This window comes from Macadamia integrifolia, unplaced genomic scaffold, assembly GCF_013358625.1.
Source record: "Macadamia integrifolia cultivar HAES 741 unplaced genomic scaffold, SCU_Mint_v3 scaffold1945, whole genome shotgun sequence".
Classification (NCBI taxonomy): Eukaryota; Viridiplantae; Streptophyta; class Magnoliopsida; order Proteales; family Proteaceae; genus Macadamia; species Macadamia integrifolia.
The window spans coordinates 67486-89313 of NW_024868431.1; the positions used below are offsets into that span (position 1 = coordinate 67486).

The following is a 21828-nucleotide window of genomic DNA, read 5'->3' on the forward strand; positions in this document are numbered from 1 at the left end:
GGAATGGAGAAATAATTCAAACTTGTTTTTTTGTTTCTGGAAATAAGTGGGAGGGACAAAAATTGTGAAAAACCCTATACTTCACTCGACCTACCCCAACCCCAACCCATTGTTGAAACTTCTCGCTATCCAAATGCAACAATTTCAATCTGATTGTGCAAAGCTCACAGTTTCGAATTGCCTTTATCCTCTTAAAGTTCATTTCCACCAAATATACCTACAACTCCAATGTCATGTACTCATGAGTTACATGCCTATAATGTCATACCTTCACTCGTGTCTTGGACTCAATTACATTATTGAAAACATTTCGAGAAACAAAAAAATTAAAAACCTTTTTGCAATTTCAAAAATCGTTTTTTAGCACAGAAACAACCCCTAAGTATCAATATCAATGTTGGCCGATACTGATATAGATTGGGATTCCTAAAACCCTAAATGGGTAGGCCAATTCCGGTTCACCCAACTCAGTGGTCGTAAGTTGACGAAAATGCCCTTATTCAACAACAAAGTGACACGACAACTCACAACCCCATGCCGCCACGGTCCATATAAAGAAACCGGTCCAGGTTCAATGTATCAGGAACACAAAAGCAAATTTGTCAATAATGAGCCCCCCTTAGATTCCTCTACTGATTGTTTTATTATTATATCTGGTACAGATTTCGTAAAGATTCCCATCCATTGGTTTTCCATCATGGTATACACTGCGCACCCCACTCACGCCTCCCTAAAATAGACCAAAAGATCCCATTTTGGTCAAAATCTCAAAATAGCCCCTCTTCTGGTGGCTTGTGACACCTGCCTGACACATACCCTTATTCAATTAACCAAATGTCTATGTAGAATTTCAACCCTTAGATTGGAATCTGAAAGAACACCCACTAAATTTTGAATTTACTAAATTACCCCTGAAAAAGTAGTATAAAAGCTGCCCGCTGCACTTGCTGAAAGAAGTGCTTACTCGTAACCACTGAAGATACAGGGACACAATTCACCTCCATTCCCGAATCGGAGATCGAAGAAGAGCTTCAGGAAACCCTAGATTTTGGATTTGATCGGAGCTTCAGAGCTCAAAAAATTTGATCTTTTTGTTCTTTCTCAGACGATGGCGACATCAGTGGGGGCTGGGAACACTGCGGTTTTAAAGGATTCGAAACATCAGCTGCAGAGGTTTCATGGATTGAGGTCTTGTGGTTTGGTTCCTTTGAGTAGAAGTGTTCATATCTTACCTGTTTCGGCGTCGAAGTCTTCTCTTGTGACCGCTGTCGCAACGGTGAGAAACTTAGAATCCTTTGAATCCCCTAACCAGATTGGATGTCATGTTTTGGTTTTGATTCTCTCGTTCTTTTGTTTCTTCATGTTTTAGTTTGATTGGAATTTGCTCCTTTTGGGTTCATCTGGTTAGAATTGTTTTTTTATGTGATTTATATGGTGGGAGTTTGAGATCATCCGATTGCTTTATTGTGTATCCCATATGCTTAGTATGAACTACGGTCGAAATTTAAAAGAAAAAAAGATGATTTTTTTTTTTTTGGTGTCAATTTTGTTAACCAGAACTCTTTCTAAATCTAGGTTGGTAAAGGAGTAGATGGTGACCAGATTTGTTAGTTTTCAAGTTTCTCTGCCTGTTTGATTGAATTCCACAATTTCTTGATTATCGGTTGGGTGGCAAAATGGTTAGTTCCTAGTGTTTGGCGGGCATAGGTTAATTGTAGATACACTATTCTGTGATCTCTGCAGAATTCAGGCATATTGAGCGCTGTGTTAGTCACCCTCAATTCACAAGTCACTGTCTTCAACATTCCTTTTAATGTGAATGGCCTTTTTCACTTCTCCAAATTGCAAGAGACTCATCATCATTCTTGATTGAAATTTCCAGGATACCTTATGATTTCCTAACTTACTGTCTCTGGAACAATATTTCCATCTAGGTATTGTTATCACTTCGAAACTCTCTCCTTTGCAAGGGGTTAATAGGTTTTTCTGGTTCACAACTTTGATCATTATTGGATATTGAGAAATTTTTTGGCGATTATTTCCATCTTCTAGATCTTCCTGGTTATTTCTGGATATCATTTTCTGCCTAGGCAAGTCAGCAATTAATGATGTGTTTTCCCTTCTTATGGTTTCTTTTCTCTGTTAAGAGTTATTTTGCTATTGGTTGGTGTTGGGCCCGTAACTATGTCATCATATGCATTAATCATTAACGATCTACTTCCCTTTTGTTGATGTTTTTAACAAGTCTGTTTTTGATTTAGTGGGAATATGGAAAGCAGCATGGTTAAATTCAACTGTTATTTATTTTCTTTTAGATTTTCTGTTGATAGTTCTTTATGTGAAAATATCTGTTTGCCTTTGCATCAAATTTCCACCCCTAAGCATGGTCTTCCCTTCCACTTTGTTTTTGGTGTGCTGGAGGTTTTACCATCATTCACCAGCAAAACAATTTTAATGATCAATCTATTCTTTTAAACATATGGGTGTCATGGATAAACTATTCAGTGATGTCATTGTTTTCTAATAATCAACTGCATTCCCTTCTGCAGCCAATAAAGCCAGACACCACCTCCGAGACTAAGCGTAGTAAGGTTGAAATAATTAAAGAGCAAAGTAATTTCTTGAGATACCCTCTCAATGAGGAGCTTCTGACAGAAGCTTCAAATGTAAATGAGACCGCCACACAATTGATCAAGTTCCATGGAAGCTATCAACAGTACAATAGAGAGGATCGTGGTAAAAAATCCTACTCTTTTATGCTTCGAACAAAGAATCCAGGCGGTAAAGTCCCAAACAAGCTCTACTTGGCTATGGATGACCTTGCAGACCAGTTTGGGATTGGAACTCTTCGCCTGACAACCAGACAAACATTTCAGCTACATGGTGTTTTGAAGAAGAACCTTAAGACCGTGATTAGTACAGTTATTAAAAGTATGGGCTCAACTCTTGGTGCATGTGGTGACCTGAACAGAAATGTTCTTGCTCCTGCGGCACCATTTACAAGGAAAGACTACGTGTTTGCTCAGGAGACTGCAGAAAACATTGCTGCACTCTTGACTCCTCAGTCAGGTGCTTACTATGATCTATGGGTTGATGGGGAGAAAATTATTTCAGCTGAGCCTTCTGAGGTAGTGAAGGCTCGTAATGACAATTCTTGTGGAACAAACTTCCCTGATTCCCTGGAGCCCATTTATGGCACCCAGTTCTTGCCGAGAAAATTTAAGGTTGCAGTAACTGTACCCACTGACAACTCAGTAGATATTCTCACCAATGACGTTGGTGTTGTTGTAGTTACTGATGCTAATGGGGAGCCTCAGGGTTTCAACATTTATGTGAGTATTATTGCCTATTTTTTTCTTAAAATCTGTTGTTGATTTTTTTTACCTCGAGTCGCTAACAATTTCCACTGCAGGTTGGTGGTGGAATGGGAAGAACACATAGGGTGGAGACGACATTCCCTCGTCTGGGAGAGCCACTGGGATATGTGCCAAAGGAGGATATATTATATGCTGTCAAAGCAATTGTTGTTACACAACGAGAAAATGGGAGAAGAGATGACCGAAAGTATAGTAGAATGAAATATTTGGTCAGCACATGGGGGATTCAGAAGTTCAGAAGTGTTGTTGAGCAATACTATGGGAAGAAATTTGAGCCTTTCCGGGAACTACCAGAGTGGGAATTCAAGAGCTATTTGGGGTGGCATGAGCAGGTTTGGACCTTAAGATATAGAATTTCTATTTTTGTTTTTAAGTTTTTTTGGGCTTAGCCAATTGGTTTACCCTTGCAGGAGATTACTTAGTATGCATCTAATTTTTTCTGCCCATGATCTCAACGATACAAAAACCCCCCACCCCAATACCCCAAAAATTCTTTGCTGATTCCTGATTGATTGCAAATTTACTCAACAGGGCGATGGCAGTTTGTTTTGTGGTCTCCATATTGATAGTGGCCGTATTGCGGGAGCAAAGAAGAAGGCTTTAAGGGAGATAATTGAGAAGTATAGCCTGAATATGCGTCTCACTCCAAACCAGAACATAATTTTGTGTGGTATTAATCCTGAATGGAGGCATCCGATCTCAACTGTTCTTGCACAGGCTGGATTGCTGGTAAGATGTTTATGCTTTTGCATTGCAGATCAATGGGTTAATCTGCATATACAATTTGATATAGGACCCAAGGCTTGTCAAATTTAAATATTAGATGAAGGAAAATGTAAATATTTGCTGGAGGAAAGCGGTCAAAGTCCATCAGAGATTCAGAGTTAAAATCATATAAGTCGTCTAGGCTGACATGTGATTAACCTATTGCGAGGAACTGAATTTAAACAACTGTTACCAGATTGGCCTGGTGAGGTTAAACATCTTCCAGACCATATTGTTTTCAGCGTGATCTATTTGTCATTAATAGAGACTGCCAAGGGGGCTGGTTCCTGGTTCTGCCGGTTCAAGCAGCTTGTCTGGTCATTTTAAAATCTGACTTTAATGGCATATAGGTTTAATGTGGCATATAGGTATAATTTTTGGAAATAACTGAAAAGTAATGGTTTTAAGTGTGTTTGTAGCATGCTTTTAATTAAAAACAAAGAGATGGCTGTTGGATCTGTAACTAAATGGAGATTGATGAATGGCATTAGATTATTTGGAGAGTTCCTCTAGAATTCAGTATGGAAACTTTTTGGGGAGTTCCTAGAGAGTTTCCCTTAATCTGGGTCTGTTGACTGATTTTCTTGTACTTATCTACGTTAGTTTGCAATATCAGAGTGCAGTATTCAGACTTGAAACAGATCGTATGTTGCTAAGTAGTTTCATTTCTCTTTTCTGTTTCCCTTTTATGAGAGAAAGGCATTGACCAGATTTTGAACATGAGCAGGATCCTAGCTATGTAGATTCCCTCAACCTGACGGCAATGGCATGCCCAGCGTTTCCACTTTGCTCACTGGCAATAACTGAAGCAGAGCGGGGAATGCCTGACATCCTTAAGCGTGTTCGGGCTGTTTTTGATAAGGTAAATAAATAATGAATCCTATCCTTTCTGCAGCTACCTTATAATGGTTCAGAATGGTCATTACATTTCATTCAACTCCTGAAATAGCACCGATATGTATGTTCTCTGGGCACTCAACATGCGGAGCTTTTTTTTATAACAGGTTGGTCTCGAGTATGATGAATCAGTGGTGATAAGGGTAACCGGATGCCCCAATGGATGTGCCCGGCCATACATGGCTGAGCTTGGATTTGTTGGTGATGGACCAAATAGTTACCAGGTATTTCAAGCACTATTATGACAAAAAATTTTTTTTTTTTTTTGGGGGGGGGGTGGGGGTGGGGTTAAGGAAAAAAAAAAACAGATTATAAGAGATTTTTTTTTTTTTTTTTTTTTTTTGATAAGCTATAAGAGATTGACAGGCACCAAAAACTTTCATAACCATTTTGTCGGAAAGCAAATATTGGATTCTAAATTGAGCTAGCTAATTGTTTCTTTGTTTAACAGATTTGGCTGGGGGGAAAACCAAACCAAACAGCACTTGCGCAGACCTTCATGAATAAGGTTAAGGTTCAAAACCTAGAGAAGGTTTTGATACCATTATTCTACAGTTGGAAATCTGAACGACAAGTGAAAGAATCATTTGGTGAATTCACAACTCGTATGGTGAGTTAGAACTCTGTTTTTCCCCCCATTGTTGTTACTCTTTTATTTGCATCAATGCAAGCCGCTAGAACTATGATTTGTTTGTGTGTGTGTGTGTGTGTGTGTGTTGGGGGGGGGGGGGTTCCTTTCTCCAATCTTCTTTTATAATAAACATTGGTTCATTTTATTACACATATTAATGTGGACTGCATTTTTTGCGCAGGGTTTTGAGAAACTTAAGGAGATAGTTGATAAGTGGGAAGGTCCAGTAGCTGTATAATGAGAGAAACATGAGGCGATGGACTGATAGGCAAAACTGCAAGTGGATGCTTGCTCGGGGTTTTCGCTTTGTATCTGAGTTGCTAGTACATAATCCCCAACCTCGATGTTTTTGTGCCTTGATGGTTGGTTGTTTTTGGGAGACCGTCTCCAGTGGTAATATGGATCTGGAGCTCGGCTCAGTTTCAGTTTCACCTATACCAGTGTATCCAGAGTGGACAATGCGTTCAACAGAGGATGCCAATGCAGCCATACCCAGCAGAAGACTTTGGAAAGGGATGAAGTTTTCAGTTACTTTCTCTTGATTTTTTGCCTACTAGATCCTAGCCTGCATTGTAGCCCCCTTGTTTCTTCGTTTTACTCCCTTAGATTTGGGCTGTTGTACTTGCTCTTTTAACAAAATTTCTTTTCTGCATCTCAAATGTGAAGCTACTATATATCCATTAGTAACTCTCTTTCTCTAGGTAGCTGTTTTCTTCCCTGAATTACCAAGCGCCACTGATATAATATCTGTGGAATATGCAACCCAAGAATGGATTCTGAAGGGTTTTTTGTTTTGATGAAATAGGTGGTCATAAAATCCTAGTTTTCCTTGTGCCATGGTGGCACCTCGGGACCCAGATTTTTTTTTTTTTTTTTGAAGGGTGTGGGGTGGGTTTAGATCTGGCCGTCCCCGTGATCAGCCACCCGTTGCAGGAAAACTGTCCTAAAATGTAAGTGCCACAATGTGATCAAATTGAACTTGTTAAAAAATATAATTGAAAGTGCTACAATGTGAGTATGTGAAAAGTGCAAATAAAGGGAGGACTCAGATCTGAGGTCTGCACAAATAGGCCATAGAGTGCCCAGCTTAACAAGCCTCATGGGTCAGAAATGTTTTGCTTTTTTGCAGTATAACTCATTCTTTCTATCAAAGAACTTTTGATTTTTACTAAAGAAAGAAAAGAAAAGAATGCAACAGATCCATGGCTTAGAATATATACGCATCCATAAGGTTTCGGTTAGTTACCTCAAAACACAATTAGAACCCATAATTAAATGGTCATTGGCATCTTCCATCCTCGCATACAAAACACTACTGGGAACCGACCAACCATCCTCATATGAGGCTTGTGAATGGCTCCTCATCGCTGCATTTTAGTGGTACTTCACCTTTTGTGTTTGAAGGAAAATCTTTCACTGTAAAATCATCAACTTCTACCAAAAGCTGATCAGAGTCAGTAGGAAGTTCTGTCACTTCATTCTCTCTATACCTCACACAAAAATCTTCTGCTTTAATTGCTGGTATGTCATTCAGAAGGGCTTCAAGAGGGGACCTAGCCTTCCAGCTTCCTTGTGGAATGAATTCTACTTCCAGGAGTGGAAGATTGAAATCTACTGGACTATATGTATGATCAATAATGTTCTGCAAAACACTATTGCTTAATTCTGCACCTTGGATCTCTCTAGCAGTGGTTGAGTCAGTGCAGGGAGTGGCTCCTTCAGTACTAGAATCAAGACTTTGATCACCATTGTGTTCTACGAAAAGCTCACTCTCAGCATCGGCCCCTTCCAAAATATGTATTGGGCCTTCATCAGTCTGATTTGTGAGAGACTGGTCACCAAGGAAAGTTAAATTAAATATGGGGCCACAGTTTTCATTCCCTCGCTTGTGAAGCTGGTCTGTGGGACAACCTTTGCTGGACTTCACTCCTCTGGTTACATCTCCACTGTTTATTTCTGTGTCATGCCCATTTTCAACAATAGTTATGTTGCTTTCTATTCCATCTTCATATGGCTCATCTTGTCTGAGAGGCTCTTTGGCTGTTGCCTTGGTGATGCAAGGAGATGCTGAATCTTCCACATCTGCAGTTCCATTTTCTTCACCGATAAAGAATGTAGGATCTGTACCTCTTTCACATGAAATGACCGGCGACTTCATTTTCTCATCATTCCCATCCTCTTCATTAGTAAAATCAGGAGCTTTAATAATCAAAGTCTGGGTAAATTGTGGAGGATGAACTGCAGCTGAAGATAAGAACCCTGAAAGTGCTGAAGCTAAAGCATCATCAATGGAAATAGCCCGTTTATTCGCATGGAGATCCTTCCTTGCAGACTCAGAATCCTCATTGCAGTTCTTACCCTCACAGAGATCATCACCATCATCCTCTTCATCATCAGCATTTGAGAACTCCGGGGCAGTAATTACCAGACCTGGAAACTGAGATACATCCACTGGAACTGATGCAACATCTATGGCAGACGATGGTTTATCAAAATGACTATCATCCTTGGATGTTTCTGGTCCCCCACTACCTCGGTTTTCAATTCCATCATTGTAAAAGGAGTTGGACTCAGATTCATTGCATGAAAATTCAGGAGCGGCAATCCTTGTGCATGAGTATAATCCAGACGGCTGGGATCTCATTGTAAATATCTCCAGTTGCTGCTCTAGTCGCCCGAGCCTCGTCTCAATGCCAACAAGGGGCTTCAGCATGTTTTCTTCGAATCTTGAACACACAGTTTCTAATCTCTCGATTCGGCAAACCAGCTGATCCAAAATTCTATCTAGACGGCTGCAAGTCGAATCATTTTCTACAGTGACAGAATCATATTTCTGCCCCATACCCAGCACCTGTGTCCCAGACTCTAACTGTGTGGAATGGATCCCTTCCTGTATTGTCACCTCCTGCTGACCACCCATGCTGGAATTCAACTTCATAGATTCTGCATTGGCCTGGGTCACTTCTTGAATATTCATTTCAAATTGATCAGCACTAGTGGACTTCTCTTCTGGTCGTACTGTATTCCCTATTGAACTGCCACTTAATTTGGTTGTCTTCATTACACCATCCCTGATATCAGAGACACGCCTATCCTGTGCTTTGCCGCTCCCACTTCTAGACAGTTGCAGAAGAGTAGGAACAAGCATAGCCACTAAAGAACTTCTTGTTGAGTCATCTGCTGGCCCCACCGCTTGGTCTGTATCAATGGACTCAACAGGATCAGCAAATACATAGATCTCATCTACATGGACAGATCCCTTGGTCTGAAGTGAGAGCAATCGCAGTGTAAGGGAGATGCAAGGGCTTGCATCACTAATCTCCGCTGTAGCCTCATACATATCCTGCAAAATTTCTTCAATCAGAAACATGACAGGGTACGACATTCAAAAAGACCAAGAGGAAATAATTTTATTTGAGCAAAACCCGATCATGTTAAGCATTAATACCTGAATGGTTCTTCCCAAGTGTCCTGTGTCTTTTGACTGAAAATTGGTTTTGCCATCAAGTGAGGGACAATCAGGTACCTTCACTTCTACCCAATCATCCTCATTGGAGCTATTAGTAACTTCACTCTTAGCTTTCTCTTCTGTAGACCCCATTGGCATTGCAGCTATAGATTCTCCATTATCAATGGCATGGAAACTTTCATCCTCCTTAGTGGCAATGCCACAACGTACAGTGCAGAGATATTCATCACCACTTTGCAAGGAGGGTGCATAGTATATCTCATATACTCGAGCAGTACTCCGCACATAGACCTGCCGGACTTCATGTTTCTGGCTGAAACTAACTACAGTCCAAGAAACTTTTGATCAGTTGCAACTGTACTAACTACTAAGCAAGATTCATCTTCCCCTTTGAATCATATAAGAGGATCAACTAAAAAAACGAAATGCATCAAAGATTCATCTTCCCCTTTGAACTATATAAGAAGATCAATTAAAATCAAAATCCATCGAACAACAACACTCTCTCCTATTTAAGTACATAGGAATGCATAGTACAACAGGAATCCCTGAAATAGATTCGGGGCCGAACCACCCCTCGTCTGGTCAATTAATCTGCCACTCTCGTTTGCATTTCTTGGTTGACATTGAAACTCAACATGAAAGAGAGATGCTAGCTGTTGGATAGGCCTTGTTATATGAGCATAATGCCGATCCCTCAATTTTATTATCCATTTTAATAACATTTGCTGAATCCCCTCCCTCAATCCTCTCATTTTTTCTTTTCTCTAAAAAATGATATGAGAGAGAGAGAGAGAGAGAGAGAGAAAGAGAGGATAACAGCTGCAATACCAAAAATTAAGTCTTGATGGCCTCATATTTTTTAGTCAGTTTAATAAAGAGACTAAATCAGTTCAGTTGTGTACCAAAATCTCTAGGATCATTTGTACATGATTTTCAGAGAGGAAAGAAATATTACTGGTCTCCATTCAAATCTCTTTACAGTGTGACACCTTAAAGGAACTAGCCTTTGGCTGTGGATTCTAAAGGTAACTGGAGTCATCTAGTGGAAACTGTTAATTTCTTTGCTTCACTTTATTTTGTTTTATTCCCAAAATATTTTTAATCTGAGACAGCCGCCAATACCCTATTTACTGAAAGATCTCTCTAAGTGATTAAGCAACAAGCAATAAACAGAAGTACCCAACATCGCACAGTGAAGAAAATATTTCCACGAGGAAACTACTCCATTAACTATTACCGATAGGCTGGTGAACTTTGTACGGTTCACTTTTTTGCCACTAGGAAAACTATTCCCTTAATTATTATCAATAGTAGACATTGAGGGTCCATGTTATAGAGATTCCACACGATCTCACTCTCTAAGTCTCAAGCTCCATATGCGTTATGGATTAAAACATGGTTAAAAAGTTTCATAAATTACAAAAATAGCATCAAACTTCCACATTTAATATTACAGGTTAGTGTTTGTAACCAAGCTGGGCTATCAAATTTCCAGAACCAAGGTCAGTTTGGTCCACCAAGGTCCAACCCTCCTAATTTTGTTAAGCCACCACCCCCAATTCGGAATCAGCAAACCCTCGAGGTTTCCAAAAGTGGGTGAAGAGTCGGCTAGGATCAGTTCTCTAGAGAAAAATATGGAACTTCTCATGAATACTTTCATGACGAGCCAACATAATATGGAGAAGCAAATCTCCCAACTTGCTACGGCTTTACATGAATGGGAAAAAGGGAAGCTGCCATGTCAACCTGATCCGAATCCCAGGAACTTGAATTTTAATCAGCAAGGAGCAAATTAAGTTCAAAAAAGTTCACAACAAGGAGGGCCCTCTAGTCACTGTAATGCCATCTATGCATTAAGGAGTGGCCGTGAGTACACTCGGGATGATATATTTGATTCATCTGAGAATCCTGAGAACCATTCTGTTAAGGTTAGTACTCCATCTCCTTTGCCAGGTTCGCCTGAGGAACCCAGTATTGTTACTGTTCAGGACGACCAGCCTGAGCGAGTCTTTGTGCCTACTACCCCATTCCCAAAGAGATTGGTGAATACCAAGAAGACTGCTTCCATCGATTAAATCATTAATGTTTTCAAGAATGTGCAAGTCAACATTCCTTTGTTGGATGCAAGCTCATAGGTCCCCGCTTATGCTAAAGTCCTCAATGACTTATGCACTCAAACGATCTACCAATGAGCCCAAGAAAGCCTTCTTGGCTGCAAATGTTCTTCCCTGTTGTATCATAGTTTTAGATACCCAACCAATTGCCAACATTCGGGACCAAATCCCAATCATTCTTGGTAGACCGTTCCTTGCCACCAGTAATGCCATAATCAATTGCAGAAACAGTATCATGAAATTTTCTTTTGGCAATACTTTTGTGAACTTTAATGCCTTTAGGTTGGGTAAACAACCAAATTTCCATGAGGAGGAAGTTCATATGCTCTAGGAAATTCCAAATTCCATTGAGACATATTTTGATATTGATTTTGATAATAGATTTCAAAAGCATATGGAACAGTTGGGTGATTTTGATGAGGAATTATGTTTGGGATTTAGAGTGTCCAACCACCTGTAGAGCCCATTGGACCCTTATCTACCTGAATGCCCAAGCCTTCCATTGTTGAACCCCCTAAGCTTGAGTTGGAGTTGCCCTTCAATATTAAGTATGTTTTTTTTAGGTAAGGATCACACTCTTCCAGTCATCATTGCTTCTAATTTGACTTCAAGTTAGGAGGAGTTGATCGAGCTTCTAAAGGAAAATAAGGAAGCCATAGGATGGATTATGGCTGACATAAAAGGAATTATTAGCCCTCCCGTTGTTCAACATCATACTCACCTCATTGAAGGGTCCAAACCTTCGACAAAACCCCAGAGAAGAGCTAACCCAATGATGAAAGAAGCCATTCAAAAAGAAATTCTGATGTGGATGGATAATGGGATCATTTATCCAGTATTTGGTAGCCAGTGGGTGAATCCAGTTCAAGTTGTGCCAAAGAAATCTGGGATAATCGTAGTTCAATCTTCTAGCAATGAATTAATTCCAATCCATATCCAAACGGGATGGAGAGTTTGCATTGACTACCGTAAGTTAAATGCGGTAACTTAGAAGGACCACTTTCATTTGCCATTTATTAATCAGATGTTAGAGCGTCTAGCCGTCCATGGGTATTATTGTTTCCTAAATGGTTATTCTGGTTACAACCAAATCCCTATTACCCCTGAGGATCATGCATGTTTGGAACGTTTTCTTACCGGCATGCCATTCGGGCTATGTAATGCCCCTGCAAGTCTGCATCCTTCCAACGATGTATGATGAGCATCTTCTCAGCTATGGTGGAGAAATTTCTTGAAGTCTTCATGGACAATTTTCCAATTCATGGATCCACCTATTCTGAGTGCCTTCATCATCTCCGACTGGTTTTAGAGAGATGTAGACAGAAGAACTTGGTCCTCAATTGGGAAAAATATCATTGGTTATGTGATTTCCAAGGATGTGATTAAGGTTGATAAAGCCAAGGTGGACCTAATTGTCAATCTACCACCCCCTAAATCTGTCAAGTACATTCGTTCCTTTTTTGGGTATGCTGGTTTTTATAGGCGGTTCATCAAGGACTTTAGCAAAGTGGCTAGACCTCTCACCAAGTTGCTTGCTAAGGATCAACCCTTCGAGTTTTCCTAGGATTGCCTTGAGAGTTTCGAGTATTTGAAGGAGTTGACCACTGTACCTATTATCCATCCACCTGTTTCGACTAAGCCCTTTGAGTTGATGTGTGATGCATTTGCTTTTGCGATTGTGACTGTTATAGAGTAAAGAATTGACAAGTTTCCCCTATGTCATCTATTATGCAAGTAGGACTCTTAATGATGCATAGCTTAATTACACCACTACTGAGAAGGAATTCTTAGTAGTTGTATTTGCCTTAGAGAAATTCTGATCCTACTTGATTGGTTCTCGTGTTATCATATACACAGACTATGCAGTTATTCGTTATCTCATCCAGAAGAAGAATAGTAAGGCCCATCTCATTCAGTAGGTCTTGTTGCTTTAAGAGTTTGATCTCGAGATACGGGATAAGAAAGGAACTAAAAATCTGGTTGCAAACCATTTATTCCGGCTGCCCAATTCTTTGACTGGTGAGACTCTAGTCAACAAGAGCTTTTTTAATGAACAACTGATGGCAGTCTCTAGTGAATCATGGCTCACTGATATTGTTAATTATTTGGCTACGGGTGTGACACCTGACCACTGGTCCACCTGAGATAAGTATCGATTTTATTCCCAAGTCCAGCACTTTTTTTTCTGGGATGACCTTTACTTATTCAAGACATGTCCAGATCAGATTATCCGGCGTTGTGTTCCCGATCATGAGCACCGTATAATCTTATCTTTTTGCCATGATCAGGCATGTGGAGGTCATTTTGGCTTGAAGAAGACTGCAACCAAAGTTTTACAGTGCAGATTTTATTGGCCCAATCTCTTCAAAGATGCATTTGAATACTAGAAGGCCTATAGTGCATGTCAATCTTTATGCCGCATTTCCAAGTGCAATATGATGCCCACTTAACCCAATTCTAGTGGTTGAGGTTTTTTATGTTTGGGGCATCGATTTCATGGGCCCCTTTCCGAATTCTTTTGGCAATCTATACATTCTGTTGGCTATTGACTATGTCTCTAAGTGGATTGAAGCCATTTCTTGTAAGACCCATGACCAAAAAGTGGTGATTAACTTTCTTAAGGAGAACATTTTCTCCCATTTTGGTACACCCCGTGCTATCATTAGTGATAGGGCAAGCATTTTTGTAATTGACCATTTGAGGCCCTAATGAAGAAGTATGGGATCACCCATAAGCTGGCTATACCCTATCATCCTCAAACTAAAGGCCAAGTTGATGTATCCAATAGGCTAATTAAGCAAATTCTAGAAAAGACTGTCAACCCAAATCATAAGGATTGGTCTCTTAGACTTGTGAACGCCATGTGGTCTCACAGAACTGCGTTCAAGACTGATCTTGGACAATCTCCTTACCGCCTTGTGTATGGGAAAGAATGTCATCTTCCGGTTGAGTTAGAGCATAGAGCCTTTTGGGCTATAAAGAAGCTCAATTTTGATTTGCCTATTGTTGGTACTCATAGAGGACTCCAATTAGCTAAGTTTGAGTAGTTTCGCAATGATGCCTATGACAATGCTAGGATTTATAAGGTAAAAACCAAGGCTTTTCATGATAGAAAAATCCTCAGGAAGTCTTTCACACCTGATGATAAGGTTTTGCTTAACAATTCTAGGTCACATATTTTTCCAAGTAAGTTGAGATCTTGTTTGGATGGCCCTTATGTTGTACAAATTTTTTTTCTCATGGTGTTGTTGAGGTTTTGCACCCTAGCATTGGTGCGATTTTCAAAGTAAATGGTCAACGTCTAAAGATCTACATTAAGTTGCCATCTTCTGCTCTAGAAGAGGTCATGGATCTCCATGAGTCTCTATATTAATGATCATATCTCTTCTGAGCTTGAATTTTGGGTGTTCATTCCCTGCAAACACTCACAAGACACAACGCGTCCACTAGGGTAACCTAGGGGTTTAAAGGCTTGTTGCACATGCTAAGTGCAATCGTAATTCCTACAAAAGTGAGTTAGGTTTTTATTTTTCATTTCTTTATGTTTGCTTATGGACCAGAAATTTTTAAGTTGGACAGTGACGTTCCCACTTTTTGTTCTTGTTCCCCTTATTTGTCTAGTTGGACCTTAGTGCTCATGGGACGGAACCCACCATATTACTTTAGTTTTTGTTTCTCTCTTTTAGTAATTTCTCTGGGTAAGAAGAGATATCATGTATAGTTGGGAGCTGATAGATGGTAGCCACACTTCAATCCACAAAGTTGTATTGTTTTTTCCCTCTTGTTTATATTTGTTTTTCCCTTGTTCTTTATTTTTCTATATTATGTGCATGCCATTGGGGCGAGACAAAGAAGAAAAACACAATTTTCCATTTTTGAGCATTCGAATTTCATTTTCTTGAGTTTTAGCTTGGATTCTGGGATTTGTAAATTCATTTAACACTAGTCTTCTATTGTTTGTTGAGTTTCCACTTGGAAATTTTGAATTTTTCCATCTCTTATAAGCTAAAGATATTTCAATGCATCTATGAACACCTAAGTAAAAAATTAGTATTCATATTAAAAAAAAAAAAAAAAAAAAAAAAAGAAAAAGAGAGATCACCTTCTTAGTAACTGGGTCTCTTTGCCACAAGCAGCATTAAGCTTCGCGTCAAACAGTTGAGATGATTGAAAATAATAATAATAATAATAATAATAATAATAATTTTGAGATATTTCTAATTAGTTCAGTTTGGCTTGTAGCCTATTTGGTTCAAGTTAGTAAGCCCTACGGCTGTTCTACATGTAGTTCCTTAAAGGCATCTGGCTTGAGAGTAATTGGCTTAAACCTCGCTCCAAGGACCATTTAGAAAGCTTACGAGGCCAGAACATTGCATGAACTTAAGTAGCATGTGTGAAAAAGGAAAAAAAATAAAGGAAAGAATTACATGAAAGAAGGGGAAAAAAATGGGCCTAATTATTAAGTACTTGAGCATTTAAAGTGTAACTTGAGATGGGAAAACTCGAATATATAAGTGGGAATTTGCTTGACCTAGAAGAATGTTTTGTTCTTTATTTAAGTTTGTGTTGAAATCATAAGCAAATCTTTAAAGTTTTTGCTATGATTTATAGAATTTGAATTTTACTCTGTTCTTAAGTGACGGAATTGGGTTGACTGTTTCTTTATCTTTATTTCACTCGAGACGAGTAAAAGTTCAAATTAGGGAGTGTGATTAGGCCGTATTTTATACATCCATTATCGTTTTAATTGAGCATTTTGATTCTAACTCAATGATAAAAGTGACTACATAATGTGATTTTCTCACATTTGTAGGTTTCAGGGTTAAAAGATGCTAAATGGAAGGATTCGATGCAATCTAGACACTAGTTTACCTATGGATCGACTCAGACGTGATCAAGGGCAAGGGGAAGAAATTTCACTGAAGCAATCAAGGGCAAAGGAGTAATTTCACCTCAAATTAGAAGTTGACTAAGAGATTGAGCAAAAAAGAAGAATCGGACAAGGGAGGACTTGCGCAAGTTTGAGAAGAGAATGTGCAGGGGCATGATGGTAATTTTGAAAGTTGAAGTATTCTTTGGAACATATTGGATATTGGGCTCGTTGTATTTGGAATTTTAAATAATGCATCTTTAATTATTGGGTCGGGTTAATCCGGGGAGGATGGAGAGATATAGCCAAAAATTGCTTTTTTGCTAAGTTGAAATTTAGAATTTTAAAAAATAAATTCAAAATATCTCTCCTCTTTCCCACATGTAAGTCTCTTTTTCCCATTCTTATTTCTTCTTGGTTTCATTCTTTCTTTCCCTCTTTCTTCTCTTGCAAGTATCTTTCTCTTTCCTAATTTGTTTCTAATTCTCCATTTCCCTTCTCTTGCAAGTATCTCTCCCTTTCCTAAACTGTTTCTAACACTCTCTCTCCTTAGCCTATATATAGGAACCTAATTCACAACTTAAGAATTACTTTTGAGCGAGCTTTTTATTATGAGATTTTTCTTTTCTCTCGAGTTGTTGATAAAGATTGAAGTTGAAGTTTGGAGTTCTTAAGTATGGATTTCAACAGTACGTATTCACTTAAATATTTCTCTTTATTTTCTTTTTTAATTTCATATTTAATTCGATATCATGTCTTGTCCATCTTCTAGTTATTTTTCATTTTTCTTTATCCTCATGTCATGGTTTCATCTAATCCTCATGTTGCGGGATTTAGTTAACCATGGCAATGAAGAAAGATAAAAAATAATTAGAAGATGGACAAGACATGATATTGAATTAAATCTGAAATTAAAAAGAGAATAAAAAGAAATATTTTACTGAATATGTACTCCAGAAATCCAAGCTTAAGAACTCCAAACTTCGACTTCATTCTTTACTTACAACTCAAGAGAAAAGAGATCTCATAAGAAAAAGCTCTCTAAAAAATAATTTTCAAGTTGTGAATTAGGTTCCAATATATAGGCTAAGGAGAGAGTGTTAGAAGCAGTTTAGGAAAGGGAGAGATACTTGCACGAAAAGAGAGAGAGAAAGAGAGAGAACTAAAAACAAATTAGGAAAGATAAAGATACTTACAAGAGAAGAAAGAGCGAAAGAAAGAAAGAAACCAAGAAGAAATAGGAATGGGAAAGAGAGAGTTACGTGTGGGAGAGAGGAGAGATATTTTGAATTTATTTTTTAAAATTCTAAATTCCAACTTAGCCAAAAATGGTTTTTTGGCTATATCTCTCCATCCTGGATTGACCCGACCCAATAATAAAAGATGCATCATTTTAAATTTTGAATACAACGAGCCCAATATCCAATATGTTCCGGAGAATTCTTCAACTTTCAAAATTACCATCGTCCCCCTACACTTCTCTTCTCAAACTTGCGTAAGTCCTACCTTGTCTAACTCTTCTTTGTTACTCAATCTCTTGGTCAAACTTCTCATTTGAGGTGAAATTCCTCCTTTGCCCTTGATTGCTTCAGTAAACTTCTTCCCATCTTGCCCTTGATCACATGTGAGTCGATCCATAGGTAAACCGGTGTCTAGATTGCATCGAATCCTCTCATTTAGCATATTTTATGTGCATGACTTTGTAACCTACAAATGTGAGAAAATCACATTACGTAGTCACTTTTATCATCGATCTAGAATCAAAATGCTTAATTAAAAGGTAATGGATGTATAAAATACGATATAATCAGTGGCATAGCAACTAAGCTATCTAAAAATGACAAATATAAAAGCAACTATCAAATGGAAAAAAGAAGTAGCTAAAGCTTCTCCTAATATGGTGGTAAGTTCAAAACCATTACTACTCTCAACAAGCATCCAAAAGTGATTGCAACTCTCAACAAGCATAAGCTTTAACCCACCAAGTCATATCACCAAGGTCACCATAGTAGGGCAGTGATCCGCCCTACTGAAACTTCATAAGTATAGAAATATGTGCTCACAGGTAGGACAAAAATTGTCCTCCTAAAGACATTAAGTAGCACATAAGAACAAAGACGTGTTGTGCCAAGTGACTAAAAACAAGGACCAAAAGCACCAAGTATGGTCCTCTCCGAGGCCTATATATATATATATATATATCTATATATAGAAGAAAAATTAGCACGCAATGGTCCTCCTAAGGTCAGGGTAGCGGGTTGGTCCAGTCAGGTTACCGAGTCAGGGAGTCGAACCGACCCATTCAGGTTACTGAGTCATCCGAAGTGGCCTCCAAATGGGCTCAAAAAAATTAATAAACAACCACCCATAACACAATAATTAAACAAAGCCCATTAAAACCCAAACCCTAAACTTTAATTAGGATCCATAACTATACAAAAGGCCCACAAAAGATCCATTATTTTATAAGGACCCATAACCATTAATATAAACAATTTTAAATTAAACAACCTTTTTAAAATAATAAGAATCTACAAGGAAATGTTCCCTTATCTTTAAGCTCTCAAACAACACAGAACCGCAAAACTGAGAGAAAACCTTACATCGCCACCCGCCACCGGACACCGCAGCTATCACGATTGTTGCTGGCAATTTCGGTTGTGCCCTGTGTGTGTTGGCTTGCAAGTTAGCTGCCGCTATGTGTGGGCTACAGCCGTGTGCACGTCCCATATGCGGTGTTTTCCACCAAAGTCTAGGGAAACCTTAGGTGGACAGTAGCAGGACTATCCTGCTCTGATACGAACTGAAAGAAATGTCAATGGGGTTGCAAAACATAACTTCGTTAGGCCCTAATAGTCCTGCCATTTGTGCAACCTCCTGTTGATGTACTTCAAAAGAATAAGAAGGCCACAGCAAACCAGACCACCGGATTGGACCAAGAATAGACCAATGTTTAATTTTGAGTCTCCAATGGGTTGAATGGGCCACTGGCCATGGACTTAATACTTTTGGGTTTGCCATTGTAATGGGCCAATTCTGTAAGTCCAAAAATAAGATTAAGTCTTATACAGGATTATGTAGTTAGTTTCTATTTTGTAATGTTCTAAAATAGTTCCAATTTTGAAGAGAGATTTAGGGGTTGTAAGGGATTCCTCCTTCCACATATGGGAGGTTTATATTGTATATTTCCATTACGTTATAAATAAAGAGTAGGGGACCACACCCACTACCACGATTTGAAAATTTTGTTATGCTTATGCTTGCCAATTTCTGTCGAGATTCGGAGCTCCTTCGTTGTGCTATGTAGTGAAGCCCTTGATGGGACCATGGGATGCCAAATTGGATTAGTGAGGAGCTAATCAAGTTCTCATATTTTTCTATCTTATATATTCTTATTTTTTTACTCCATCAAGGTCAGTCCCTAGTTTTTTCTCCATTTTACACAGGTTAGTTCTTTTCTGTTTTCTTACTTGCTGTTGATTAACTACTATCAGTCTTGTCTACAACTTTCCAGAACAGGAACTAGAGTTCATAGTGACATGTTCTTTCCCCATCAATCCTACCACCTGTTGGCAGCACACAACCAAACTGTAGAGTCCTGCAGCAGGAAACTTACATGCCCTAGTTTCTGTTTTCCTTCTAGTTTCTATTTATATTCCTTCTTTCTTTGTTTCTATAGCTACCAAGTTCATTCCTAATTTCTATTTTTGTTTTCACTGGCTAATCTTCACTTTGATTGCTGTTTTCTGTTCTTTCCAATCCTAATTTTCTAAATTTTTGTCAAATTCACTTCTAATTTTAGCAACCCTTTCCATACATTTAAAAAGCCTTATGACCAGAGTTGCGACCATAACTGATCACCCTTGACCAGGTTGCTGATATTGTTCTACTTGAGAGTTATTGTTTGACCTGCTGTTATAGATCTTTGTAGGCTATTGATTTCCCAGCTTTGAGTAATTAAATAGCCATTACCTGCATTTTTTCCTTAGAATGCGGCTGCTGTTGAAGTCTTATGATGAACGCTTAGACAGAGGTTTAATAGTCTCCTCCATCTCCCATAGAAGTTGCAGAAATTGATGGAACTCTCTACAAGGTGTAACCGGAGACTATAGCCCCTCTGTCACAAACCCTTTAAAACTTCCTTCCATCAGGGAAGTTATGGGAGGTCATTACTCCAATCCAAGAACCTTGTTTGCAACGGTGCTACTGACATAGAAAATGGGCCACATCAGCCAACATAACAGTTCTCCAGACATCAATACCAAATTTAACCCAGGAAGGTTTAAATGTTGCAGTAACTTAGTTCACTGTACTTGCCAATATGGGAGGTTCGAGTTTGTGATGATGTTACTTCGTCAATATCTAAGCTCTATAAATGTCCAAGGTCTTCACCTGTAGTATACCTTCTTTCTATATGTCTATCTACCTACTTTCTTTCTGCTTTATTTTTGCAGAGTTTATCAACGTTTAGAACGTCAATCTCTAAACCCTTAAAACCTATCACTTACATCCAGCTTTAATATCTTTTGTTCTAAAGCACTATAAATCCTTGTTACAACCGCTACTCCTCACCAAGCACCAAAAAATAATCTCTACATCCTAACTTAAAACCCTCGATTTCCCATGTTCTAAAAGAATCTATATTTCTTGACAGTTTCGAGTCATTGTAGGCCTATCACTATTGGGATTGATTATCTTCCAAATCCATCAATATGCCAAATGATCACCTCGTGGAGTAGATATTTGCATGTTGTTCAAACTTCAAAGAAAATATTGTTAGGGGAATTAATGATTTAGATAAATGAAAGACGAGCATCTATACTACAGAATTCTTAACATTATATCTGGATGATCCAATGGAGAATCTTGCAACTTTTTTAAGAGGAACTCTAAGGTCCAATTCACTATAAACATGTGAATTAGATGATACCAATCAGAACCCTTACTCCAAGTGTTTAAAGCAAAATAAGAACTCAAACAACAACCAACCAACAAAAAAGAAAAACAACTAGGTCTCACCATCGGACTCCTGCTAATTCTTATCCACCCGCATTAAATCCCCTCCATTCACACAAATTCTATATATAAAATAATTTATTGCTTCTGAAATTTAGAACAAATAAATTCAATAAACAAATCTATAAGAACTTTGTAAGGATTTGAAAGTACTCTTGATTTCGCAAGGTTCTGAATCCGATGAAGCAGGCTTCAAAAGCAGATAATCCTTCGGACTGGTTTCAATATCTTCATCGATTAGAGAATCTGAAGACTCAAAAGTGAGAGAATTCTCGAGAGATCCATGCTCAACGATCCAATTGGTTGAAAAGCTCGAAGAGCTGCTCTGTTTTTCCATAATTTTTTGGGTTTCTTGGTCGAGTTGGATTTTGAAAGCTCTTTCAGTAGTCTCGGATTATACTCCTCCCGTTTCTCATGAGTTCTTGGAGGGTAACGCAATAATTTTACGTTTTGTGATAGGGTGATTTAGTAATTAAACGTATTACATAAGGATTTCTCTTCAATAGGTTCCGTAGAGGGAATATGTTCCACAGTAGATATCCGGATTGGGGCTATTAGTTCATCAGGGTTGTCCCGTGGCTATGGTGTCAATTGGTCGGTTTGGACCAGTTTTGGTTTGGTTTTATTGGTTTTAATGTCGGAATGAGTGAGTTCAAAACATGATCTAACAACGATGCACTAGTTTG

General features: G+C 38.6%; 2 protein-coding genes across 2 annotated transcripts; one reads left to right on the forward strand and one right to left on the reverse strand.

Annotated features, from left to right (window-relative positions):
• Nucleotides 1-969: 969 nt before the first annotated feature.
• LOC122065266 (sulfite reductase [ferredoxin], chloroplastic-like) lies at nt 970-6322 on the forward strand. Its single transcript, XM_042629065.1, has 8 exons — nt 970-1276; nt 2550-3332; nt 3413-3709; nt 3909-4106; nt 4870-5004; nt 5147-5263; nt 5491-5649; nt 5852-6322. The coding sequence occupies exons 1-8, from the start codon at nt 1109-1111 to the stop codon at nt 5906-5908; spliced, it is 1914 nt and encodes a 637-aa protein (XP_042484999.1). The 5' UTR covers nt 970-1108; the 3' UTR covers nt 5909-6322.
• Nucleotides 6323-6808: 486 nt separating this feature from the next.
• Nucleotides 6809-21564, reverse strand: LOC122065265. Its single transcript, XM_042629064.1, has 3 exons — nt 21296-21564; nt 9119-9462; nt 6809-9013 (listed from the first exon to the last, which is right to left on the reverse strand). Exons 1-3 carry the CDS (start codon nt 21477-21479, stop codon nt 7007-7009), a joined length of 2535 nt encoding a protein of 844 aa, XP_042484998.1. The 5' UTR covers nt 21480-21564; the 3' UTR covers nt 6809-7006.
• Nucleotides 21565-21828: the final 264 nt, after the last annotated feature.